Source organism: Capra hircus, chromosome 23, assembly GCF_001704415.2.
Source record: "Capra hircus breed San Clemente chromosome 23, ASM170441v1, whole genome shotgun sequence".
NCBI classification, from domain to species: domain Eukaryota; kingdom Metazoa; phylum Chordata; class Mammalia; order Artiodactyla; family Bovidae; genus Capra; species Capra hircus.
Genome location: NC_030830.1, coordinates 33,779,980 through 33,807,399, shown reverse-complemented (window position 1 = coordinate 33,807,399; position 27,420 = coordinate 33,779,980). Strand labels below are relative to the sequence as shown.

Here is a 27,420-nt window from a genome sequence, read left to right as displayed (position 1 = left end):
GTGGGCGTGGCTAAGGCATACGCCTGCGCAGTGTTGCTTCTGCGGGGGTGGGGCGAGCCCCGAGCTCGGGGTAGGGGGCGTGGCCTAAGAGGCGCCTGCGCGGAGGCAGTTGGAGGGAGGCCCGATTCCCCTTTGTTCGACTTCGCCATTTTGCGAGGCAGCGGCAGTGGCGGCGGCAGCGGCGGCTGGAGCCTCTGATTGGGTTTCGGGGTCCGGTACTGGAGCCAATCAGCGCGGGCAGCGAACCGGGGGAGCGAGGCACGGTGAGTGTGAGGAGCCAATATCCAGCGGCCCAGAGCCGGCCCCAGCGCCCCGATTGGCGGGTCTCGCTGACCACTCAGGAGAGGCCCAGGCGCCTGTCGAGCCCCGGGAGTCGAGCTGAGTCTAGCCGAGCGGGGCGACCTGCTGCCCCGGACCAGAGCCTGCGAAGCTCTCCGGGGCACTCCCCACGGAGGCCTGCAGGGGGCCGCCCCGCGAGGGGATGGCGCCCTCGGGAGCAGGCATCTCGGGGCCCAGACCCGCGCAGGGTGCCAGGGCCAGTTGGGGATGCGTCGCTGTTCTCCCCGACCCTTTGGCCCAGTTTCTCGGGCCCCAGACCCGGGGGTGTGGGGTTTGCCTGCCACAAGGCCCCTACGTTCAGGTATACACCCACTCGGGCCTAGGCAGTATCCTCCTGGTCTTTCTGGCCTCACAACTTAAACCTGCCCTTGCACTCAACACGCGGCGGCCCCCGGGACGGAAAGTCTCCCCCCCGCGGGTCCCGCGCACCCCTCCCCTCCGTGAGCGGGTCTGTCCTGTCTGCAGCCCTCCTAGGTGGGGAAGGAGAACCGGGGAAGACGCGCGCCGTGGCCACCGGGCCCCGCGTGCAGCTCGGAGAGGGCCCGACCCGCCCCCGCCTCGACACCCTGAGGGCCCGCCCTCGCCGTCCCTCTGCAGGGGGGTAGGGGGAGGGGAAGGGGTTCGTTAGTGCGCCCCCTTCTCGGACCCCGCTGCGCCCCTCCTCCTAGCGCACTCCCGGGTCTCCGGTCCCGGCGCCGTTACCACCCCCTTTTGGCTCGTCATTTCCTCTCTTCCCCGCCCCGATCGCCGGGCAGAACCGCACACCTCCGTCCTGGAGCCCATCCAGGCGGTGTCCCTTCCTTGCCCGGACTGTAAGCCCCTGTCCATTCGGTGCCTGGAACCTCGCTCTTGGAAGATTGCGAGCTCTGTGCATTCCTTTCCCCCGAGGCTGCACAATTTGCTTTCATTAGTCTTAATCTGTTGTTGCTCATCTCGTGGATTCTCGCTCCCTTAGGAATGTAGTTTCTTTTCCTTTCACCTTTCTGTGTCACTTCGAACATGTCAGACTTCACTCATTAGCTTGGTTCACAGCCATCTCTTGGTTTGTTTTTTGTTTCCCAGTATGTTGACGTTTCCTTGGGTATTTATAGAAACTTAACAGTCTTCTGGGGTTTTCATTAGGGTGAAAGGAAATCTCCTTTGACAGCCAATTATCTAACAGTTAGTATGAACCAGGCGTCCATCTGCTGGGGGGAGAGTGATTAGAGGTCGATGAGAAGCCTGGTGGAGATTGACAGGTGAACAGGTAATTCATATCTCAGGGTTAGTGCTGTAACGGGGCCAAGTTCAGTTCTGTGATGTGTGAGCTAACGACAGCCTCGGTGGAAGGCCAGCATTGCCACACTTTTAATTGGCCTTGAAGGATAATGGGATTTCTTTGGGCAGGAAGGAACGGAAGAGCATTGCTCACAAAGAGAAGAGCATGTGCTGAGGCACCAAACTGCTGTGTTCAGGGGAAGAAGAAAACGTTGGGCAGTGGGCATTTGTGACAATTCAGTAGGTTGGGAAACGCAGTTGGTAAAACCACTTGTATATTTTGCTAAGGGATTTTTCAGAAGCAGTTATTTTGTGGAGATTTCAGAAGTCTGGAAGCACGTTTTTTTTTTCCAAGTTTGGAAAAATAAGTTCCTGGCTTATGAGATTCTGCTCCACGATAACAGCTGACTTTGGAGGGGAGGAAGGGAGATTTTTCTCCTAGGACTTTAGAATTTTTTATTCAGGTGTACTATTTTTCACAGTACAGCAGTCCTTGTTACATACAGTCAGCCTTTAGTATATGATGCCTATTTTTATAATCACATTTACTGAAGTCATAACTGGTAAGTTTCAGAAAGCTACACTAGTGCTCTTTCCACTACTAAAAAATTGGGGACACTTTTGTTTTCATTTTTGCCATGAATTTTTTATTGTTGAACACATTTTAAAAATTGATTTGTGAAATATCTGATAGATGGGGCAGTGTGATTTAGATATTTTTTTAGAACGTTTACATTTGCCTTTGGAGAGGATAAATACCTTGGGACTTAAAGATGGTAGTATGTGTCACTTTAAAATCAGCAAACATTTTTGCTAGACTTCTTTCTAATAGGCAGTTATTGTCTGGTCATATTATTGCTAAACCCCTCTAGAAACCCTACCTATTTGCAAAAGAACTTCCTTGCCTGGAATTTTGAGTACAGTAATCTGACCTTTAGCTTTCTCTTGACGTGTGGCCTTTTAGCCTGCTGTTTTATATGTGGAAATTTTTCTCTTTGTTTTTATGCTATGACTTCATTTGGAGCACTCCATTCCCTTCCACTTCGACATGTGTAAATCCTACTTGTGCTTAAGACCAGGTCAGATGCCACATTTTTTCTAAAGACTTAATGACTGTCCCCAGTTTCTGTCCTTCACACTCTTTTGTTTTTTTCCTTTAGGGTTTGGGTATAGATTTTTACTCCTTTACTAAATTTAAAGACTTTGAAGTTAAAAACTTACAGTTTTCGTGTTATTTCTAAAACCTTCAAGACAGTGTTTGACAGGTGGTCCATCATTAATGGGGATTATGCAAATTAGGAGCTGCAATCCAGAAACCTTTTGGATGATGGTGATACAGGACAGTTCTTTGTTCTCTAGTCTTCTATCAAACATAGATCAGGACCTGTTTGTTAAGTTGTGAAGTCAATTTAGTGGGCCAATGCTGGTAATTTTTTACAGTAGGATAGAGAATACCACCATTCATCTTAAGTTATACTTACAAAGATCAGTTATGAAACTTTTAGTTACTTTTTAAAATATGCTCTCAGTGCATTTGTGATACAAAATGTGTTTCTTAACTGTGAGCTGTCAAAAAGTTTAGAAACTGCTCTTCTAGTCTTTGCCTGGTAGTGATGATCAGATATGATAATTCTGCAGGGTTTTTCACTTGTTTATTAAGGTTGAGTTTCTGGTTGAGTTAAAACGTGTGTTGGTCCAAAACAAATGGATTTCTAAGTAGTTAGCTGCATTTCAGGTTCTGTACCTTGAAGTGAGGAGGAAGAGATTTTCTTGCTAACCAGAATAAACATATGTTCTTTCTGTCTTTGAGGAAAAGACATTCAAACTTTGAGTTAGGAGCAAGAACTAGACAGGCTAAATCCGGCTCACTTAATTCTGTCAGAATGTGGGCAGAAAAGCACTTCAGGAAAGACGACGTCAGATTATATTGCAGTTCTGCTAACTGAAGCTCACAGTAATGGGAACACATGGCTTCATAGAAGCTGGTGGCAACCGTTCGTCACCATTGGCAGTCTAAATATCATCCTCCAAGCTGAATCACTCCTTCATTAATATATGACAGGAAATTGCTGTTAAACTTGAAACCCCTTCTGTTTTGACCCATCAAAGTATAGAGGATTTAAATGTTTTTAAGTTGTAGTATTTGTATGACGAGGATAAATTAGTTAAAAGAAAACCTGCATGACATTTTATCAGTCATTTCTCTGCACTTCCAGTATGATGTAAATTTCTGGAAATTAGGGGTCAAGGAAAAAAAATCTCACACAGGAAGGGGACTGAAGGTGGAGTGGGTTGTTAAAATACAGAGGACATTCCTTCCTGATCTTGTTTTATTAATCAACTCTTTTGAGATATAGTTTAGACATAAAGGATAATCATTTTAAGTGTATGTTTTAATGGATTTTGATAAATTTATACACAAATGCAACCATCATAATGAAAAAATAAGACATTTTATCACCCCAGAAAGTTCCAGATGCTCTATCCCAGTCAACTTTCCTCTTCCCCTTTTCCATTTCCAGGAAACCACTGATCTGCCTTCTGTCTCTGGGTTACTATTACCATCTCAGGGATTCATATAAATGAAATCACACTACTCAGGACCTTTAATTTTTAATTTTATTAGCTTAGAAACATAAATGCATTGTGGGTATTGCAGTTAGAGACAAGATAGAATTTAGGAAAGACCATTCACTTCCCTGAAAGAGCCACTGAGTCTGGCTGAAAATCTGGTTTTCTGTACTGTTCCCAGAATCTCTGAGGAGCCAACTCAGTCAACCAGTTTAGAAGAGATATATAAAAATCAGAAGGCTGATTTGTCACTATGCAATGAGCATTAACTGTTGGGTTTACTTGTGTTACTGATCATATCTGCTCCCTGTTGGCTACTGTATATGTGAATCCAAATTATAGCTAGATGCGTGTTTGGTGAGCATTCCATTAGAGCATGGGTGGTGAGATGAAGAACCATATGGCCAGATACACTGTCAGGCTCAGCAGCATAGTCATCCTGTCACTCGTTTATGGCTCTTACCCTCTGTACCGATTTGGTTGTGAGTAATAGACTTGATTGAGCTTTATTAGATTTTCCTCCCAACATTTAGTATAAAATTTTTTAGATAACAATAAAGTTGAGTTTTATAATAAATACCTGTGTGCCCGCCGTCTAGAATCTGCTCTTAATGTACTGTACTTGCCTTTTTAGAGAGGTGTTTGTATATATCTATGTCTAAACCTACTTCACCCATCAGTGCTGCTGCTGCTGCTGCTGCTGCTGCTAAGTCGCTTCAGTCATGTCCGACTCTGTGTGACTCTGTCCGACTCTGTGGGCAGCCCACCAGGCTGCCCCGTCCCTGGGATTCTCCAGGCAAGAACACTGGAGTGGGTTGCTATTTCCTTCTCCAGTGCATGAAAGTGAAAAGTGAAAGAGAAGTCGCTCAGTCGTGTCTGGCTCTTAGCGACGACCCCATGGACTGCAGCCCACCAGGCTTCTCCATCCATGGGATTTTCCAGGCAAGGGTACTGGAGTGGGGTGCCATTGCCTTCTCCAACCCATCAGTGCACTTCTTCCTAAATATTTGGGCATTCACAAATAACTGAGACACTTTACAATCATGGTGGGTAATTCATCTTATCCACCATGTGTGGATTTGTGGGGAGAGGTACATTGCTTTGCTGCTATGATGTGCAGCTCATGTAATTCAGTGTAACTCAAATGTAACTGTCACTCAAATTTTAGAATTTATGGAGGCCTGGAGAAAAGTTCCGGAGAAAATCTAAAGGTTTTGAATCAAGCCTTTATTCAGGGTTCTCATTATTACTTCAATTTATCTAATCGTGTCCTTATTTCAAAAAGGAGCTTTCAGCTGTTAAAGTGTATGAGAAGAGTAAATTTGGGCCTTGACTGCATATTTAATGATATTTGTTGCTGTTACTCGGTTGCTAAGTCATTTCTGACTCTTTGTGACCCCATGAACTGCAGCACACCAGGCTTCCCTGACCCTCACTATCTCCCTGAGTTTGCTCAGCTCCTGTCCATTGAGTCAGTGATGGCATCCAACCATCTCATCGTCTATTGCCGCCTCTTGCCCTCAATCTTTCCCAGCATCAGTCTTGTCCAGTGAGTCATTTCTTCACATCAGGTGGCCAAAGTATTGGAGCTTCAGCTTTTAGCACCAGTCCTTCCAATTAATATTCAGGGTTGAGTTCTGTAAGGATTGACTGGTTGGATCTCCTTCGAGTCCAAGGGACTCTCAAGAGTTTTCTCCAACACCACAGTTCAAAAGCGTCAATTCTTCAGTGCTCAGCCTTCCTTATGGTCCAACTCTCACATCCATACATGACTACTGGAAAACCCATAACTGATTTATATGGACCTTTGTCGGCAAAGTGATATCTCTGCTTTTTAATTTGCTGTCTCGGTTTGTCATAGCTGTTATTCCCAGGAGCAGGTGTCTCTCAATTTTGTGGCTGCAGTCACCATCCGCAATGATTGTGGAGCCCAAGAAAATGAGACATGACACTGTCTCCACATTTTCGCCATCTGTTTGCTATGAAGTGATGGGACCGGATGCCATGATCTTCATTTTTTTGAATGTTGAATTTTAAGCCAGCTTTTTCACTCTCCTCTTTCACCTTCATCAAGAGGCTCTTTAGATCCTGTTCGCTTTCTGCCATTAAAGTGGTATCGTGAGCATATTGGAGATTGTCGATATTTCTCCCAGCAGTCTTGATTCCAGCTTCTGCTTCATCCAGTCGGGTGTTTCACGTGATATGTACTCTGTATATAAGTTAAAGAAGCACGGGGACAATACAGAGCCTTGACATCCTCCTTTCCCAATTTTGAACCAGTCCGTTTTTCCATGTCCAGTTCTAACTTGCTTCTTATCCTGCATACAGGTTTCTCAGGAGGCAGGTAATGTGGTCTGGTATTCCTGTCTCATTAAGAATATTCCACAGTTGTGATCCGAACAAAGGCTCTAGCATGGTCAATGAAGCAGAAGTAGATTTTTTTGAGGGGGAGGAATTCCCTTGCTTTTTTCTTTTCTTAATAATATTAAAAACTTACAAAATTTTTAATGTTTGAAGTAATTGTAGAGACACAGTATCATTGTGATAAAATGATAAAGACAAAAGAATCCTTACTCTTTGGAGGCAGATGCTGAAGTATTTATGGAGCTATGGAGTAATAAGGTATCTGGGATTTGCTTCAAAATAATGCAGTCCATGCGGTCACGAAGAGTCGGACTCTGGCAACTGAACAACAGCAATGCAGGGGGAGGGTGAATGAAAAAATGGATGAGATATATGTGAAATAAGATTGACCATGGGTTGAAAATTGCTGAAGCTGGGTGATTGCTATGGGGATTAGGTGGAACATTATAGTGTTCTCACTATTTGGGGTATGTATTTGAAAATTGTCATTAAAAAAAATTAACAAAGGGTGGGGTGTTATTAGGCATTCAGATTCATGATTGAGGAAAATGTAGATTTTTTTCAGAGAAAATAATAGCCTTGATATGTAAAAAATTTTTTCTTTAATCTGCAAGTAGCATTTATGTAATTCCTTTTTATTTATTGCTCTGGATTAAAGCCCAAACTCCTAAACCTTCACTGTGTCTTTCTTACTTAACACTAATAAGCAATCTGTTGGACTTCAGATCTGGGTAATTACGTACTAAATAATAAACCCTAAAATGTTAAATTTCATATCACATTTAGTGCAGATGTGTTACAAATTAAAGGCACAGTTCTCTAAAGTACATGTGCAGGCCTGAAAATCTGTGTTAAATGGGCCTTGTGAGAAATTGATACTGTAACTTAATGAGAATTTCTGAGGTGCAAGTGTTGCTCTAGTAGTACTGAAGGGGAAAGTTGCTGATGAGAAATGACTAAGCATTTTTAAAAATGTTAAATGGCATTATCAAGATGCTGTTTAACATATTAAATGTTAATATGTTAATGCGTATTAACAATGAATTAAATATCTCATGAGGCCTTGACTGACACTCTCAGTTCACTTTCTTTTCTTCCCTCTCTATTAGGAGTGCATCTGGCAGTCCTCTAGGATCTCCAGCGTGACACTGACTGCGGACAGGACTCTGACTTGGAGGGACCATGGAACAGTATGCAGCAAACAGCAACAGTTCAGCAGAGCAGATTGTTGTACAGGCCGGACAGATTCAGCAGCAGGTATGGAAGGAAAACTGCTTTGAATGTCACAGCAGTGGAGGTGATAATAGCACTTCTCAGTTCTGGATTTGAGAGGCATCAGATCTTCTAGTGGGTCTGGTGACTTGTGCTAAAGTACTTTTTGACAATTGGATTTATTGTGATTTCTCTGATTTTCTCTGTTCAGAAGTCTATCCAGTCCATAATTACTTAGAATTTGATGTCATGGGTTCCTGGTTTAATAAACTGCCCCCTTTTATCTTACTAGAAATCAAAAATACCTAGTCTGTTTTCAGATGGAGCTTTGAAGGGTAGTTTTGTTTTCCTGCATTAAATTTGGTTGTTTCTCTTATTGATTAAGCCATCTTGTGGTCTGGTAAGGCTTTGGCCACAAAAGACAAACCAAGATAGCTTCTAAGAAATCCACTATTTAATTTGATCCATCACACTGTTTATTTTGAAAACCTCTAGTTCAATATGAAGGTGATAGGTATCTACAGTTATGGATAAACACATATTAGAAAGGATTTCTGCTGCTGGTTTATTCCTAATTAAGATAGGTTGCCTTCTTGAATTTATACACAGATTACATTTTCTGATTGTATATACCTGGGTTTGTTTTAGGAAAACTTCTCTTGTTTTTTCTCCCTGCAAGAAAATAAATTTATTGTGCATTGATTTGGCCTGTAGGCCAAAATTGAAAATGTTTTGTTTCCAAAATGGGACCTAGATAATATAGAAAAGTCATTGGGGGGGGGTGGGGGAGGGAGTAGGTGGGCAGTGGGTGTTTTGATGGTGAGTTGTTCTATCTAATGACCAAAGGAAGGAGCTACTTTTTATTAAAAGAGATTAATTGTCAAAATTCCTTTGCTGGCTTTTCCTTCCACACAACTACAGCTTCTTTCAGCTGCCTTGAAAGAAAGGGAGATTTCACAGAGGACCCTCCATTCATTCATACCAGTGCCCTAGTGAGTGAATTCTTGCTCTGTCTGAAGTTACTACTAGGGGTAATAAAAATTAAGTTGAGTCTATGAATACATTGCTTCTAAGGTAGTCCAACTGAGTAGGAGTAATCCTAGTTTGGGGACATGAGGGCAGTGACGTCATGAAGATGTTTTTGTCTCATAGTGATTGCTTTATTCTTCCTTTCTGGTGATTGCATTCAAGTTCCAGAAGTTCTTCATTGTAGCTTCTAGGCTGCTAAAACCTGATGGACTATTTTGTTCTTGTGAACTCATTTGAGGAAATAAAAAGAACATTAAATGCATGCAGAAGGATCAAATGCTTAATTTTGGAGGGAAGGACTACATTAAAAATTTTTTGTTAATGATGTCAGCTACATCGATGTTTTTGAGTCATGGAAGTGTATTTGAGTTCTGCTCTGGAGACAGAAGACTGTAATCTGTAATTTGTAAGAAGTCTGTAACCTGTTACCTTCAACAAAAAGCTTCAGTATAGGGAGTCTCCAGTTCGAAAGTCCTGTGTAGGGTGGGGCTATTGAAGGAAGACCCTTCCTCTCCCACAAGAGGTAAGGTGATCTCATGTCTTGAACTATACATTTCCTTCCTGACACATTTCAAGCTCTTCCTGTTCCTGTTCTCAGCAGCAGGGTGGTGTCACTGCTGTCCAGTTGCAGACTGAGGCCCAGGTGGCATCCGCCTCAGGCCAGCAAGTCCAGACCCTGCAGGTAGTGGTGCTCTCTCTGACTCTCTGTAAGCACTGCATGAACCTCTCTCCTCGTGTCTGGTGCTGTTCGTGGTAGGACCTCACAGAGGGACGGCAGAGCCAGTTGCATGACTTTGGTGCTGCTAACTTGCCTTTGAGGCTTATACGATGCCAGTTTCCTAATGCTTTGTGCTAAATCATATAGTGATGCTGTACCAGTTTTCTGAAAAGTGCCATTTGGCTAGTATGTTTTTGGGGGAATACCTGAGAACAAATCAGTGAAGAAATTCTTACAAGTGGCATTAGGACCTATTTGGAGCTCAGATTCTGTAATAAGATTGCACGGTAAATTTTCTTGAACTTTGTATTACAATAATAGAGAAGAAAATGTATGCATTTTACTAGGCTAGATTGTGCTTTATTAAAAGGACAACTCAGATATAAAATAATGATTGCATTTGACAAGATTGATCGAATCACTGAATCTTGTTAATCTCTGCTATTCTATTCACTATTCACTATTTTTCTTGGGGAAGTCGTGACCTTATTATTGGATCTGCAGAGATTGCCCCATAGCTCTTGGTTGGACAGAAGAGAGAGATGCTGTCTGTAAATCTTAGGTATTATAGCCACCGTAAGAATTCCTACTTAAACAATGCAGTTTCTTAACATTATGTATGACCAAGTTAAGTACCTAAATTGGGGTTATATTTGGGCCAGGTCCTATATAAACAGAAGGAACAAAAGTCTTTTCCGTATTTATTAGGTTACTTTAACTAAAATGACCATATTTTTGAGAACTTGGCAAAGTTCAAGTACCCTGCCTTTTTTCCTTCTCTGAATGGAATGAGAAGGACCTAGAATGTAGAACTGGCGTCTCACTCTACTGTTAGTGCTGCTGAGCAAGCATCCTGCAGCGAACTATCCCTAACTGTAATCATTTCACTTTACCCTTTCAGCCCTACTCCCATACCTGCCACTCCTAATGTTTGATGATATACAGCCAGTTCTAAACATAAATTAAGCTGAAATAAGCTGAGTTTGTAGGTACTCCCAAACTATTCAAATCTCAGAGTTCAGCAGCTTGATACTCATGTTTTTCATGCTTGCTTCATCTTATTGATACATAAAACAGTATTGTCGTTAACCACTTGTGGAATGGGAATGTAACATGCTCTTAACTGTATGGCTTCTTGTCTGATGCATGTATCCTTGTATCATCATATGTTGTAAAAACAGCAGGTTCCTTGGAGTCTCAAATGGTTCATCATGTGCATATATAGCCTGTCAGCGAAGGGAAAAGTTACGATGATGGATAGCCAGAAAATTACAATAACAGTTGCTTAAAACTTGTTTCCTTCTTATGCAGATTTTACTTAAAGAAATGGAAGCACTTTAGAGATAATGGAAACCTTTCCTCTAGGGCTCTGATTATTTGTGGAGAATTTTAAATAGTTCTTTCAGTTAGTTATGCAACAAATATTTTTAAAAATCTTTCCTAATAGAGCATGTAGAAACATTAGTATACCAAAAGGAATTTGGTTTGGGATGGGGAAGTGAGAGGAGAAAAGCAGAGGAGAATCAGATTGTAAAATCTTTATATAGTAAAGTGGAATTTGTCAAGGAGCAGTTTAACAAAACACAGAATTTGAATGTTCCTAAAGATTCCAATATGCTCATAGGGGTGGGGAGGGCTTAATATCTAATCTACTAATCTAGGACAGATTGATCTTTTAACTAAATACTGTTATTTGAACATACTTTCACTGGCATTGAGAATGATTATTTCAGATATACAAATTTTCTTTTGATCTGTTACAAATAGTTCCTCAAAACAAAGAGTCTGAAAGTTTTGGATTTTCAGTGATTTTGTTGAACATTTCGATTCATGTCTAAAGTGGTTTGTTTTTTGACTTTCAGAATGCATTGGGACTCAAGATGTTACAGCACTTTCAGTGCCCTGGGTTTTAGAGTGATCCATTTACTCATTGGAGATTGAAAATTGAGAGTTTTTTGGTACTGTTGAAAATTTGTATAATGCTCATGCTTTTTAAAGCTAAAGAACTATGCAGATATTGCAGGGTCCAGTGTGAGCATTCCCACCACAAAAATTGTAAACTGACCAATATATTTCTAGGCATTTATACTAGTAGGCTCCTTAAACAACCACGGGACAAGAATTCTCAGTGGTGAGGTAGAGGGTAAAAGGTATGTGTTTCATTTATGCTTGAGAAACTGTAGGGAGGAAGGGTATTCTACATAAGCTTTTGGAGCTGAAGTCATTACCAGGTACAGTTTGATTTACTCCTTCCAGGTTATTTAGAATTTGCACTCCAACCACCATCCCCAGCATCAGCCCTCCCTCTCACTGCCTACTCTCCAGTCTTCACCCGAGACTGTTCCTGGATGTTGGACTAAAAAGGCAAATAGTCTTGATGATTTGGTTAAATACTTCTCATGAGTTTAGCCTGTATTTGATGATAAACACCTTGTATCTATTGAGACTTCCCAAAGACTCTGCTTATACCCCATTTTATCTGACTTTTAAGTATTCAGCTTGGCACTTAGTTACAGATACTGTATTTTTGAAGAAGACTCCTTGAGGATGAGGACCTGAAATTATTTTCTTAGTGTCTCTCCTACTTTTTCCTCCTCTAGCAAGACAGCAGAGTAGTTGCAGTGATTGTCTTTAGGTAAAAATCATTTTGTGTCTTATGTTATTTCATTGTTCTTATTTTACTTTATTCTAGGTCCAGGGGCAGCCATTAATGGTACAGGTCAGTGGAGGTCAGTTAATCACATCAACTGGCCAACCCATCATGGTCCAGGCTGTTCCTGGTGGACAAGGTCAAACCATCATGCAAGTACCTGTATCTGGGACACAGGGTTTGCAGCAGGTGAGTGGTATTTTTTTAAAAAAAAAAAAGAATTTTAGAATATCGGGATAAAAGTTTTAAGAAATAAGTTGTTACAAATTGAAAATTGATACTGTATTTAATTGCTTCTTAACCTTCCTTTTGCATTTAGTTGCATTTAGTCAGTTTCCCACCTTTGTAGTGTCAGTGATAGAAAGCAGAGCTGTAGAGAAATAGGACATTTCTGGTAAGGGCTAAGGTATTAGACATGATCTTGAATCAATGTAAGTAATATAAAAAGAGAGCTTGCTAAGTCATTTCAGTCGTGTCCAGCTCTGTGATCCTAAGGACTGTAGCCCCCCCAGACTCCTCTGTCCATGGGTTTCTCCAGGCATCAGTACTGGGGTGGGTTTGTTACCAAAAGAGTGTGGAGAGTCTGGCTGCTCACTGCTCAAAAGCCAATAAACAGGCCAAGTTGGTAGAAGGGAGACAGGAAAGTTTGCTTTGTTTCAAATGCTGGCAACTAGGGAGGGGAAGGCTGGTGGACATCTGTCCAAAGGCCGACTTTCTCCCCACCTCCCCGCCAGTGGCAAACAGTGAGGCAAGAGCTTTTATAGACAGAAGGAAGGGGCTACATTCAGGAACAGCACAGTCAGCTCTGACAGTCACCTTCAAATTGCTCTTCAGTGGCCTAACCACCACCATCCTAGTTGTTTTAGGTGCAGTGAATTGTCAGTTCCAGGGTCTGTTTGTCACCATTTCTTTGTGGCCAGTTCTTGGAACTGCGGCACTCACGTCCTGGGTACAGTCTGGTCATCGTGTAGTTAGCTTCTCCACCTGGTGTTTTATTATCTGTAAGACAGCTCACAGGACACAGCTCAGAGTATTATCTCTAGCCCTTGAGGAAGAACTAGAGGTCCTCGACTATGCTTCCTGACTACAGTACTATTATTAGTCTCCTTTGACTGGTTTCCTTTGTTTCCACGTTTCTCACTTCTCTGTTTAAACTTATTGTTTGACTCAAGTTTGCCACAGACAACAGGCAGGCAGAGGACATGGTTAGGGGCAAGGACTGTAGAGTCCTGTTTGATTTCAGGTTGCCATGCCCTCCTCTAGGGGATCTTCCCAACCTAGGGATCAAACCCACATCTCTTAAATCTTCTGCGTTGGCAGGCAGGACCTTCACTAGTGCCACCTGGGAGGCCCTTATAAAAAGAGCATCTAGTTTAGTAAAAGTCACCATCAACGTGTCCTTTGTTGGCTCTTCTGGGCACTGAGGGGGGAAATGTATAGTCTGCTTTGGAGATTGTTGTTTTGGGTCAGAAATATTATCCTTTTCCTTTCCTTCCATGTTATTTATAACTTATCTAGCAAGTGATGAAAATATTTCAGTCCAAGCCTATCACACACACCTCAAGCTATACTTAGAGCAAAATTTATAACCTTGAATATTTTAAAAGAACTGAAAATAAATAATTTTTTTTTAGGAAGTTAGGACAAGAAGAAAATGAGCAAAAGATAGGTTAAAATGAATGAAGTAGAAAACCAGCAAAAATGTAAAAAACTAAATAAAAGCTGACTCTTTAAACAGACATGTAAAGTAGTTAGGTAAATTCACTGGAAAGACTGATTCAGAAACAGAAAACAAAAGTAAAATTACAGGCATTTTTATCTTGTTGGCAGAAATTTAAAACACTGATTATATCCAGTGCTAGAATGGGTGTAAAGAAAATGAAGCACAGTATTTTTGTTGATTTTCGAATTGTAAAGTCCTTTTGGAAGGTATCTCGCTCTTGAATATTTAAGCCTTTTGATGTACCTGTCCCACTTCTGAGAATCTATTCTTATAGGAAGAAAAGATAAATATGTAGGGAGAAATATACAAAGACATTTATTGAAGCTTTATACAAGCAAAAAAAAAAATTGTAGCCTGAGTGTCTGTTGGTAAAGAATCGATTGAATACATCATACTGTATTCATATGGTGTGTCGTGTCCTTGAACTTCCTCAGTGGCTCAGTGGTAAAGAATCTGCCTGCGGTGTAGGAGACGCAGTAGACTCGGGTTCAATCCCTGGGTTGGGAAGATCCCCTGGAGAAGGGAATAGCTATCTACCCCACTATTTTTGCCTGGAGAATCTCATGGACAGAGGAGCCTGGTGGGCTACAGTCCATAGGGTCACAAAGAGTCGGATATGACTGAAGTGACTCAGCGCACATTATGACATTATGTCCTTGTTAAAAAGGCTGAACTGTTGACTTTGGGGGAAGGATTAATAATGAAGTATTTTTAGTGAGAAATAATTTACAGAGAAGTATATGCTTAAGTCATATCACCTTTGTATTAATAACTAATAGCCAGATCCCAGTGAGTGTGTGTATGTGTGTATGTATATATATATATGTTTATGAACTTTTTACTAAAATTTTCTAAAGCTGCTTATATCTTCTGTGATTTCATTAATATCTTCATTTTTCTGGAGTAATGTAATATGAAGTGAAGTGAAGTCGCTCAGTCATATCTGACTCTTTGCGACCCCATGGACTGTAGCCTACCAGGCTCCTCCGTCCGTGGGATTTTCCAGGCAAGAATACTAGAGTGGGTTGCCATAGGCAAACTGTCTGAGCCACCAGTTGAAAAAAAATTGAGCCATGCTTGATAACCAAACTTCTAAGTTTTGCATACTCCTTTGTAGTTTTGTGCATACCTCTTGGGCATAGTTGTAATACAAGCATATAGTTTTTTTATTATGGTTTTGTTTTACTTCCTTTTATTTTTAAATTCCTACATAGTAGTCAATTTGATGAATCAGAATTTGTAATTTAACTGTGTACTTTTTTTTTTTGTTTGTTTTTGCTTTTATAGGTAAGGTTACTATAAATGTATTTGAATTTTATAGCTTTATTTTTTTCACTTGAATTTAATCTTAGGGGAATATTTCTGGGAGTGGAGGAATTGATTGGGCAAAGGGTAAGGTCATTTTTAAGGCTATCAGCATATTTTTGCCAAGATAGAGTTGTAGTCAGGATTAAAAATAGTTTCTACATTTCTGCATGCATAAATGTATGAGTCTTTAAATATACTTCAGTGTGTGTACTTGCCTCAATTTCACACTGCGATTTCATTTCTGTCCTTCCTCTCAGTGCCTCCTCTCCAGTCCCCCAGCTTGGCATGCCCTCTTCTCTGTTGAATAGAAACAGTGTGATACAGAGCTAGGAAGACTATCAGGAATGCAGTGACCTGAATTCATTTGCAGGTCTGCCATTAAACAGACTTTTTTCTCTCGGCCAAGTTCTTTGATTGTTGGTTTTCTCATTTGAAAAACATTTCAGCTGTAGATTCTGTGGATTTTGTAGGATTTTTGGCCTTTAAGAGAAGATATTGAAAAGGTTATCTTATTCCCCTCACTCTAGGCAGCACTGTAACTAATCAAACCATCTTGGAAAAATTATTTTCTGTTAATGTTGCATGACAAAGCTCTAGGTATGATTCCATAGCCTCCCATAAAACACTTAAAATTTCAATCCATTTTCATTAGCGATTGCTTTAGTGTGTGTTGTTTTTGAATAACCATGTCTTTTAGAAGTGTACTTCACCTTTTTTTGAATTGTACCTTCTGTTTTAGAATTCCAGTTAAGCCTGTGCTCTCTCTTCAGATTAAGATCTGTGGCGTGATATAGACAATGGAGTAGAGAGCCAAGAAATAGATGTAGGACTATTGGAAATTGGTATATAACAAAAACAGTGTAAAGTTTCAGTGAAGAAATGGTTCAAGAGTGGTATCAAAAAGGCAAATTGATCTCTGCCTCACACTATATCAAAAATACTTGCCAGATAGATTACGGATCTAACTATAAAAAAAGCATACTTGGAAACTTTTATATTCTGTTCATAGGAATATTTTCTTTATGATGTGGGGTAGAGAAGGATTTCTTAAAAACCAAAAAAACAATTTTATAACTGAAAAATTTGGTGTATGTCAAAATATATCATAAAATAAAGGTAGAAGACATAATTTGGAGAAGATATTTTTAACGTATAATGGGGTTTGTGTCCAGAATACATTTTTTTAAAATTATTTATATGTGTTGATATGAAAGTAACAGTTGAGTAGAAACATGGGCAAAGAATATGAATAGATAGAAGAGGAAACCCTAAAGTTACTTAATAATTTTTTTCAATATTTTGTTATAAAAAACTTCAAACATAGACACGAGCAAAGAGAATGATACGGCGAATCCTCATCACCCATTTTAACACACAAACTAGTATTTTACTGTTGAAATCTATTTTCATCTATGTCCCCGACTCAAGGATTATTTTGAATATATACACTACCATTTCATCTATCAAAAATACTTCAGGGTGTATTTTTAAGTGAATAAGCTTTTAGAAATATATTCCCAATGCCAGCAATATCATCTTTAATATCATCCAGTATCCAGATAGTGATCAAAATTCCCCAGTTTCATAAATGGAAAATAAGCTCTCTCTAATTCATAAGAGAGAAGAACAGGACTTGTGTTTTTTTTCCTCTCCAGAGCATTTCCTGCCTTGTAGATGAATTTGAGTAGCTAACACTCCAGGACCAGTGGCAACCAGTGTCAGCAGGGCACTAATCTTGGTGTTCTCTCGTGCAGATACAGTTGGTCCCACCGGGACAGATCCAGATCCAGGGTGGGCAGGCCGTGCAGGTGCAGGGCCAGCAGGGCCAGACCCAGCAGATCATCATCCAGCAGCCCCAGACAGCCGTCACTGCTGGCCAGACGCAGGTAACTCCACGGTCTCTGCACGGCGTCAACAGAGGCGCACAGCTGCTTTGCGAGGGTCAGACGACTGGGTAGAGTGTTCCACATGTAGTAGAAACAGGGAAGAAAACTATCACAGAAATGCCTTTTTCTCAAAAAGCACTGCATGGTCCTTTCTTCTTGTGGTGTCTTTGGAATTATTAAATTGTGTCATGATTTGTTCCCTACAGACACAGCAGCAGATTGCTGTCCAGGGGCAGCAAGTGGCCCAGACTGCTGAAGGGCAGACGATCGTCTACCAGCCAGTTAATGCAGATGGCACCATTCTCCAGCAAGGTACGAATGCCCGGCATTTCTGTTGGACTTTTGGGGGCATCCTGTTCATCTTGAGCAAATGACTGCTTTAGAAATTTTGTGATGTGTCCATTGATTGTTAGCTCCTTGTCACCAGTATGCGACCAGTGCTGATTCCATTTCGTGGGAGAACTGTGATAGTTGTTAAATTCAGCCACTATGACCCTAGGGATTATACAAGGTTTTTATTCTTTCTAAGAACTGTTCTCTAAATGGAAGATTAGAAATACTGAGTTTCTTTAGTGGTAGAGAAATATATCTCTGCTGCTTTTTTCTTTTTCCCCCAGGCCACTTCATTATTAATTTATTCCAAAAGACGTTAAATGACCACTGTATGTAGCACATTACTGAAAACAGTTTTCTTCTCAAAGACACTCTAGTAAGCGAGACATGAATGTGACCAAACAAATACCGTGCAGAACCCTTATTAGTGGTATGTCTTCTGTGACGGAAGGTTTGACTTGTGATTAAAATCAGGCAGTAGACAAGAGCCAGTGAGTGCAGGCAGTGTGCTCTCCTATGACCCAGGAGAGAGCCAGAACAGGCATAGCTCAGAGAATGATGGACAAATCCTCAAGTGCTGCTGTTGAAGTCTGGGGGCTTGGCATGCCTGGTTTAATTTTACGATTTAGTCCTGTAGCTGTCTGACTCATTGTCAGTTGAGAATAAACAGTTTTTTTTTAATCTTCATCCTGAAACAGGTCATTTATATAAGAACAGTGGCTATAGCTGAAGTCAGACTAACTCATAGAAAGGGACGCCTCCAAAATATTTGGTCATCCACTGAAAACTTTCGACTCAGTATGAGTAGTTTTATTCAGAACTAGAACCCATATAGTTATTAACATCTCTAAACTTGTGATTACTTGGATTATATACAGCAGGCAAGGCAGAGAATGGAAGAGTGCTTTTTCTCCCCTTGGCTAAAAGAGCATGTGTTTCCAGGATTAATAAATGTGTGCCAGATAGAAGAGGGACTAACTGTGTTCCCTTCTTTCTGTATACCTGTTTTTTTGTTTGTTTGTTTTATGTTTTATTTTCTTAAAGTTACAGTCCCTGTTTCAGGCATGATCACCATCCCCGCAGCCAGTCTGGCAGGAGCACAGATTGTTCAGACGGGAGCCAGCGCCAACACCAACACAACCAGCAGTGGGCAAGGGACTGTCACCGTGACACTGCCAGTGGCAGGCAACGTCGTCAGTTCAGGCGGGATGGTCATGGTAAGAAAACTGATTTTTCATTTCATTGTCTATAGTTTATTTTTCCATGTATCTTTGTCTTTGAAAGTTTCTTCAGCTTGTGTTTTAAAATCTCTCATGAAGCTTGTGTATAATCCTGACCTCTTGAGACTGAGATTCTTAAGACATAGTGGTCCGCTTTTACAATAAACATTACAGTAAACCATAACTCATTCTGTGTACCTACTGTGTGCCAGAGACTATTCTAGGTGCTAGATCTCTAGAGCAGAAGAAAAGCAGATGTAAATATTCACTGCTGGAATCTTATTCATAACTGAAATGAAAAGTTATAGACTACTATCTTTGGGAAGTAGAAAGTATACGGCCCAAAGTGGGTGAAACAAAAACGTTAAAAATTAGAAAGATGTAGTCAATAGAGAAACCAAAAAAAAAGGTGTGATGTAAATATATTGCGAAGAGGGGAAGGAGAGTTGACTGTAAACTCATATGTCAAAATAGAGTGTCAGTGTACAATACCTACAATGGGTAAGCTAAGAAAGAAGTATTAGAAACTACACAGAAGTGGAGGAGTCCACTAGAAGAAACAATATAACCATTTAAAGTTGTTATTATTGGGAAGGTAGTGGAACCTGATTTGTTCTGGAAAATGTGGGTTGAATTGTATAGTAAGTTAACAATTATGTAACTAAACGCTGTTAGCAGCGCCTGGTCGATCCTTTGAGCTCTTTTACTGCCTGTGATTACTGTTCATGACCATTAGATGGCAGCAGACATTCTTAGAAAATGGAGCTGTGCGTGGGCAAAAACCTGGACAGGGTTATGTTGTTTCTCAGTGTGGGTCCTTGGCCCCCTATTACAGAATCATCTGGAACATTTGTTTAAAATGCAGGCCTTAAGTGTAAATATTCTCCAGGAATCCGCATTCAACAAGTACCCTATAAAGCTACTCGTCGTAGCATTCAGAAGAACAGGGACCGAGAAATTATTTCCCAGGTCCATACTTCATGTTACTACTTAATAAGCTCTGATTTTGCTCTTCACACAGATGGTACCTGGTGCTGGCTCTGTGCCTGCAATCCAGAGAATCCCTCTCCCTGGGGCAGAGATGCTTGAAGAAGAGCCTCTCTATGTCAATGCCAAACAGTACCACCGTATACTTAAGAGGAGACAAGCTCGGGCTAAATTAGAAGCAGAAGGGAAAATTCCAAAGGAGAGACGGGTATGTATAACATTGGGACGGATACAGGATGAGAACAGCAGGGTTCTACTTCTGAAATAACCTTTTATGTGGTTAGTTTCCTTGAGTACCTTCCAGACTTTGAAGTTAGATAGCTGTTACCTTTTGTAATGGTACTTACTATTGCTATATGGAGCTGCAACTATAACAGTTAAAAAATAACTACAACATAAATAGCGTTTTATTGTTGTTGTTTTGTTTTGTTTTTTAATATTCCGTAGTAAAGTCCAGAGGTGGACTTCCCTGGTGGCTCAGACAGTAAAGAATCTGCCTCCAGTACACCCAGGTTTGATCTCTGGTTTGGGAAGATCCCCTGGAGAAGGGAAAAGTGGTTACCCACTCCAGTATTCTTGCCTGGAGAATTCCATAGACAGAGGAGCCTGGTGGGCTACAGTCTGTGAGGCTGCAAAGAGTTAGACGTGACTGAGTGACTAACACAAAGTGCAGAGACCTATTGTCCTGCGCTGTGGCAACCCTCAAGAGCATTCTCCTCCTGTCTTACTGTCCTGATTGTTTAGTGTGCTGTCTGTAGTCCAAGATGACTGCCTGGGCTCTAGCCAAGGAACAGAGGGAATAAGGAAACTTTCTTTCAAGGAAACATTCAAAAAGTTCCATAATCACATTAGCCAAAATTTAATTACATGGCCATACTTACCTGCAAATAAGGCTAGGAAATGCAGTCTCTTTAATGAGACTGTACCAGCTAAAATTTGGTTTGTTACTAAAGCAAAAGGGAGGATATATATTGGGGGGTAGGTGGCGATTACTGCTATATCTTTGGGGAACCTGTATTTAGTTATTACTCATTTGGCATTTACTTTCTTATGATAGTTAGATACGATTAGCTGCTGTTTGTGTTTTCTCCAAGATTTCTCCATAATACAAGATCATAATTGCCCCTGGTGGTTTTGATCACAGCCATCCGAAACTTTTGAGCATTGGAGAGCTCTGCTGCTTTCAGCTAGTAACTTGGTTTTTCTTGTTTTAGAAATACTTGCATGAGTCTCGGCACCGTCATGCCATGGCACGGAAGCGTGGTGAAGGTGGACGATTTTTCTCTCCAAAGGAAAAAGATAGTCCTCATATGCAGGTAAGAGGATTTATACTTTTCATTCTTAGCTTTATTGCCTTGAATCTTCCTGGGTGGAAGCCTTCACAGTGTCCTCTTGCTATTTTCACACTAGGGACTAATCAGTCTGTAAACTGGATGCAACATTGTATATCTTAGAGTCCCTTTCTTCTTAAAAGAACTAAAGTCTTTGATCCAGTGGCCTTTTTTTCCTCAGTCTTTTCCAGTTACTACTATTAATTCCTTCTTGAAATTCTCACTTTTTTTGATTTTCAGAACACAAGTTTATTCCCTAGGGTAGTGGTAGCAGCAGCTAACTCTTAACTGCTGTGTGCCAGCCATTACGTTAAGCATTTTATCATTGAATCTTTACAACAGCCTTGACCCCCATGAGGTAAGAATTATAGTTTCTGTTTTACATTTGAATCTGAGGTTTAGAAGGGTTAAGTCATTTGCCTACAGTAAAATATCTAATAAAATGGTACAACTGAAATTCATGCCTAGGCTGTGTAATTCCAGAACTTAGTCTATAGCCATACTGGTTCTTACATCTAATTTCACTGATTGTATCTTATTGGCATTTCTAGTCAATGTGTCCAAAGTAGGACTCTTGGTTTTTATTTTATTTTTAAACCTAAACCAGACGCTCATCTCAATAAGTCACATGTCCCTTCACCCAATTATTAAAGCTAGAGTTGTCGGGTTTTGAAGTCCTCTTGGTTTTAACTCTAAACTATTCTCTGAATCAGCTTACTTTTTCCCTCCCAATTGCTGTCAGGCTAGTCCAACCCTCTCTTCTTTGCTTCAGTTAAGGCAACAGCTGTCTAATCTCCCTTCTTCCCCTCTTGTGCCCCTCTAGTTCACTCTCCACATCTTAGTGTCTGTATCATATCACATCACCAGCCTGCTCCCTTCCACGCCTGCCCTTTTCCATTTGCACACAGACTAAAATCCAAAATGCTTACCATGGCCAGCAGGGCCCTGTAGGATCTAGCTCCTGCCCACCTTTGGCTTTATTTCCTCCTGCTTCTTGGTGTTTATGCTCTTGCTGTACTGTTCAAGAACCTCTGTCTTTAAAATAGCTTGTCTGTAAAGCTTTTCATGCCATCCTTTTGCATGACTGTCTCCATATCTTTTAGGTCTTGGTTTCTATCTGAGAGGCCATATCCAGAGGTTTCTTCTACTCCATTATTTTCTCACGTCTTCCTTTTGAGTGTAGTAATAATCATTTTATTTGTGTAACTGTGCAGTGGTTGTCTACTCTAAACTATAAGCTGTGTAGAGAGTCAAGAGTTATTGTTCCCCGTTGTATTTAGCATAATACCCATTCAAGAATGAGTACCAGTAAATTTTTGTTGACTAGGTTCCTCCCATTATTCTGTTTCTCCCATACTAAAGCTTTATTCTGAAGACCCGTCACATTTCAGCTTTACTGTGGTCCAGTCCATCTTTATAAGATAGTGCTATTTTAATCACAGTGCTTAGTGCATGGTGAGAACTCAGTAAATGTGGGTTATTGGTCTTCCTCTTTGATCAAGACTCAGCCTTTTGTCCTGCCACCCCTAGAAATGTTTCAGCTTTGTCTTGGATCATGCCAGTTGAGGCTTCAGAGCCCTGGTATGAAGGAACTGAAGGTGGCTGTTAGGTGGTGGGTTTTTGTGTAGATGGTAGCACTGCGTGGCTTGCAGGATCTTAGTTCCCCGACCAGAGAGTGAATGTAAGCCACAGCAGTGAAAGCAGACCCACCCTGGGCTGCCAGTGAACTCCCAAGGACTGACCTTCGTCTTAACAGTGCAGGGTTTTGAAAAAGGCAGGCAGAGTTTAGTGGAAAGAAGATTAAGTCGGAGCCAAGAGATTAGAGAATTAATTCTTGCTGGGCTTGTCACTAACTTTTTGATTCTAGTCCAGGCTTCAGGTTTATCTGCAAAATGAGTGCATTAAAGTAAATAAAATCCAGTGTCCTTTCCAACCCTGCCAAGTGTTCAGTATTTAAATAATGAAAATATACAACATGACTTGGTTTCTCTAGGTCTTTTTTTAGCCACCTAGGGATCCTTAATCCTTAAGTGTGTAGAGCACAGCACAGGTGTTTAAAAAGTGAGATACTGTCTCAACTCTGGAGTTCTGTCATAGAGTGCCAGACCAGACTTGAAATCATTTTCTAAGAATGAAGTTTATTGTCTCTTCTTTCCTAGTGGAATTGCATTGTAGTCCATGTGTGTAGACAGTGTTTGTGTACTTCCCCTTGCTGATAAGTAGTGAGAGCCCTGAATTCCTGGTTGCTTTTGCAGAGGACTTTAATTGTTGCTGTGCTTCCCTTTGTAGGATCCAAATCAAGCGGACGAGGAGGCTATGACACAAATCATCCGCGTGTCCTAACCCCAGGCCTTGCGATGGAGCCAGTCGAGGCCATCTTCCTCACGCTGTTTCCCACCGTTCAGGGAAACTGATCACCTCTTCCGATGGGACACTGACGACCACATTCTGCCCTTTTCTACAGGACAGAAACCACTTAGTTTTTAATAAGTGGCTCAGTATTATAATTGCAAGGATGTCTGGCAAACTGAAGTTGCAAGCCTTTGTCTCACCCTTTCAGTCAGGACTTCTCTCAGACTGTTGCTGACATTGATATTTCATGGATTGGGATGATGCAAGGGACTCATGCCAGCCCAGCAGTACACACATAGCACTTGTGTTGACTGGTGATGCCAGCCAGCCATCTGAGCAGAGAACAACTTTCTCAACATAAACTGCAATTGGGGAAGCTGCAGCCCATTACTTCCCACAGATTCTGAACAGTACCCATCCCTCTAATGGGAGATCTCAGGCTGACTGATGGACCTTTTGTATTCAGAGATGGTTTCCAGGCAAGGAAGCTCCATCTCACGATATGGAAACAATAAATTCTGAGATACATTCATCTAATCTGTGGTAATAATAAGAATCTCTTCTACCCAGATGATAGATTGGGATTTTTGGACTCCAGCCAAGAAAAAGTTAACTCTGGGGATAGAATGATAAAAGATTGAAGCACTAAAAACATAGATTGCGAGATCTCTTGGCTTTCACAAGGTGTGGTCTACTTGTCTGTCTGGTGACAGGTCACATCGACCACAGTTCTTGCTGAGGCTACTTGTAAGACGATTTTGAGGGTACTGGACCTTGAAACTGCCTTTTCTTAGTAGAAAACAAAATTATACAACTTCTGTACTGAAGTAGTGAGGATATGTATAGTAACTCCAAAACAGCAAAACTAGAGATTTTCAATCATAGGCTTTGTGACAGCATTTGGGGAATAGAAAGGTTTGTGTGTGTTTCAGTCCAGAAGGACAAAGACTAGTATATATACCCTTGTGATGTCATATAGCATGATTCGCCAGTGGATGGATGCCTGGGATGGATCATTATAATGAAGAGAAGAATTTACATTTATACTATAACCTTTTAACAAGCATGGAAAGGGAAGTCTGAAATTTGATTCTTGACAGCTTCTGGAAAGCACTGTTTAGTCAAGCTAGCTGGGACCTAATCCAGGTTGCCTGCTAGAGCGTGGGGTGGATGTTGGCTTCACTCCTGCTGTGCTTTGTGCTGGCCCGAGAGAGGGAACGTTCTCATTTTTCCCATGGCAGCTGATTCTTTGGTACCAGTTTCCGCTCGTTTCCCCTTTGCTCCATAGGTCTTGTGCAGAAAGGCTTTCACTTTGCATCCATGTTCTGGGGGTAAGGTGGAGATAGAGATTCTTGCAGGGTCAGGAGCAAGGCTGAAGCCCCTAGAGTAGGCTGTGCGTCAGAAAAACATGTTTCTTTTCTAGATGTGGAACCCTGGGAGAACTAAGGTGATTTCAGAAGAGTTGCTGGTTTTTTGTTGTGGTGGTTTTTAGAAACAAGGAAAACTTTGTAATTCTTTCAAAGAACATTTGGTTTTGATTTTAATACCAAGACTAGCCGATTGGCTTTTCCTTTGATATCACTCTAGCTGTATTAAGAGGGAAAAGAAATTAAACCCACCAAAGAAAACATCACAAAAGAAAATCAATGTAATGGTACAAAACAGAGGTACAGAGCTGTGCAGAGAAAGCAGGAAGTGAAGTATCTCCCTAGTCCCTTGAGTCTACTCATCTGTCCTAGCTTCCAGATGTCAGGAGGGGTTGACCCTTTGGTAATGACTTTATTTGGTAAGTGCCAGGTTCTTAAGATGACAGATTACTAAAAACAATGAGGAGTTTTTATCCTTTGGTTTTGTTTAGGAGTCTTCAAGATGCAGAGTTCAGAAGAAATTCCTCAGACCTAATTTCTAGTACTTAAGCCAACAGTTCTAAAATGCTATTTATTTGTGTCTGTAAGATTGTACATATACTACCAACCTCATACTGTTGTGGATTTTTTTCTCACAAGCTTGAGTTTAGGTTTTTTTTTAAATGAAATGCTTCAGTTGTCATTTTGTCATTGCATTTCAGATAGCTCATGACCCTTTTATTGTGGTCATTTTAGCACATAATAACCCACAAAGTGGGGGTGAGGTTTGGATTTTTTTTCTTTGTTACTAGAAGTTCTTTTATTCATTTGTCCTTGTGACTGTAGTGATGCAAAAAGAGTGAATGGATGAGTGAATAATTGGTTTAATACATAGTTATTTTACTTAAGTGCTTTTTTTGGCAGGATAATTGTAAATGTATAGATTTTAATTGCACTGGTACATTGATCATGTCAGTGTCTATACCACTGGACCAAAAGAGCATTTTTAGAGCATTTTTCTCGCTAATGGATGTCTGGTAATAATGTCTTGATTTTCCTTCCCAACTCAACTACATAGAAGGGTTTGGGGTTTTTTCCCCCCCTCAGCAGTGGAAGAAGCACAGGTGATGGATCATTGATGTCATTTCATTGTTATTTTTTAAAATAAACATAAAAATGCTAAAAAAAAAAAAAGTGTCTTGAATTTTGAGGAGTCTGCATCAGTCTTTGTAAACACATGTGCTCTCTCTATGTACAGTGTCAAACTTGGAGCTGTGTGTTGCCCCTTCAACTCTCTTTCTGCCCTTTTGGCCCTCCCACTCTACTGAGGAGATACTATTGCCACCTGTGGAATGATCATACATTTATTTGATATTCTCACGAGGCAATAATTCCACTAGTAAAACTAACCCTTTAGTTATCACCAAAACAGCATTGACACGTGTACAACTAAACACAGTGAAGATGTGATTTTTAATTTCTTTATGCAGAAAAAGACGCATTTCTGTGATTGTTAAAAATCCATAATATACTCATCCTTTTATTGCTTAGTGTTTTAACAAGTAGGAACCGCAGACCGGCAACCTTAAATAGTACCTTTTCACACAAAAGTGCGAGAAAAACCGCTCGGGAAATACTCCCATGATACTGAATGACCTGGCAGACAACAAAAATGGAAAAAAAGGACTGGCTGTGTTAAACAGCTTTAGTCTAACGGTATTAAACTTAACCATTCTGAGTTTGTTTTCTTCAGATGCCAAATGGAATTCGTCCTTACAAACTAAGATGACCCAACTTTCAGTGCCGGTGAAACGAAAAGGACCGCCCTTTCGATACTTATCCCAGTTGATCAGTTTCACTGTAGAAGCATTTTCATGTTTCAAACATTTTAAAACGTCCAGGTTTTGCTCCTTCGAAGGCACCGCCCAGCCCGCCTTCCGCTCCGCTTCCCCGCCCACCGGAAGCCGGAGCTAGCGCTAAAGCGCTGAAAAACATGGGACCGGCCCCAAGGGCGTCCGCACTGATTGGTTGATGGGAGGGACCAGTCAGGGCCGTCGTTGAAGACTGGCTACTACGCGGAGGAACCCCGTTTCCGGTAACTCGACGGGCGAGCCCGCCGCCGCCATGGCAACCGCCAAGCGGCTGGCGGCGCCGCCTCTGTGGCCAGTAGAGGCCAGGTTGGCGGCGCTGCTTCCCGACCTACTGGTCTTCAGGAAGCCCAGGGGATCCGAATCCGAGCTCGCCACGGCCCAGGGCGTCCTCCTTGGCGTCCACGTGACGGGTGAGGGCGAAGGGAGACGCGTCGCTCTCCCGACCTGCTGGAGGAGTGGCCGTTGGGCTTCAGCTCGTTTGGGCCGCGGCGGTTACGGGCGTGGCCCCGGGGTGAGCTAAGGCGGAGTGTGTCTGCACTTTTCGCCGCCTCCGCCGAAAACTAGAGGGCCATTTGCAGAGCAGGAGGACGCCTTTTCGGACGACCTGGCGTAGCCCTGGAATTCACTTCAGCGACGATGTAATTGAGACACAGAAAGGGGAAAGGATTTTTCAGGGTCATATGGCAGGCTTTGAACCCAAGTTTTTCCCAACCTTGAGCATTTTCCATTAAACATTCTGCTTCATCCAGTGATGCTACTTGGTCAGTTAATTCCTATTTTGAGTCTGTAAGTAAGTGCCCGCCATTGTTCTAGGAGTTGAGACCTAGCAGAGGGGCTTCGCAGATGGCGTTAGTGGTACGGCTTGCCAGTGCAGGAGGTAGAAGAGACCTTGATTTGATCCCTGGGTGGGAAAGATACGTATG

General features: G+C 41.5%; 2 protein-coding genes across 7 annotated transcripts in view; both read left to right on the top strand.

Annotated features, from left to right (window-relative positions):
• NFYA (nuclear transcription factor Y subunit alpha) lies at positions 96-24,918 on the top strand. 6 transcript variants are annotated; one of them, XM_018039158.1, is made up of 10 exons: positions 96-263; positions 7,641-7,788; positions 9,374-9,457; positions 12,183-12,329; positions 16,926-17,057; positions 17,264-17,369; positions 18,435-18,607; positions 19,632-19,805; positions 20,812-20,913; positions 23,218-24,918. In XM_018039158.1, exons 2-10 carry the CDS (start codon positions 7,714-7,716, stop codon positions 23,269-23,271), a joined length of 1,047 nt encoding a protein of 348 aa, XP_017894647.1. In that variant the 5' UTR covers positions 96-263; positions 7,641-7,713; the 3' UTR covers positions 23,272-24,918. The 6 variants fall into 6 exon arrangements, with proteins under 6 accessions (XP_017894647.1, XP_017894648.1, XP_017894649.1 ...); XM_018039159.1 differs by having other exon boundaries at positions 9,371-9,454; XM_018039160.1 differs by having other exon boundaries at positions 9,371-9,457; positions 18,453-18,607.
• Positions 26,661-27,420, top strand: part of LOC102188365 (adenylate cyclase type 10) — a 38,492-nt gene continuing 37,732 nt past the window's right edge. Inside the window, exon 1 of the mRNA XM_018039255.1 lies at positions 26,661-26,907. Within this exon, the coding sequence (XP_017894744.1) occupies positions 26,751-26,907 (157 nt within the window). The 5' untranslated portion in view covers positions 26,661-26,750. The remainder of the gene's footprint in view (positions 26,908-27,420) is intronic.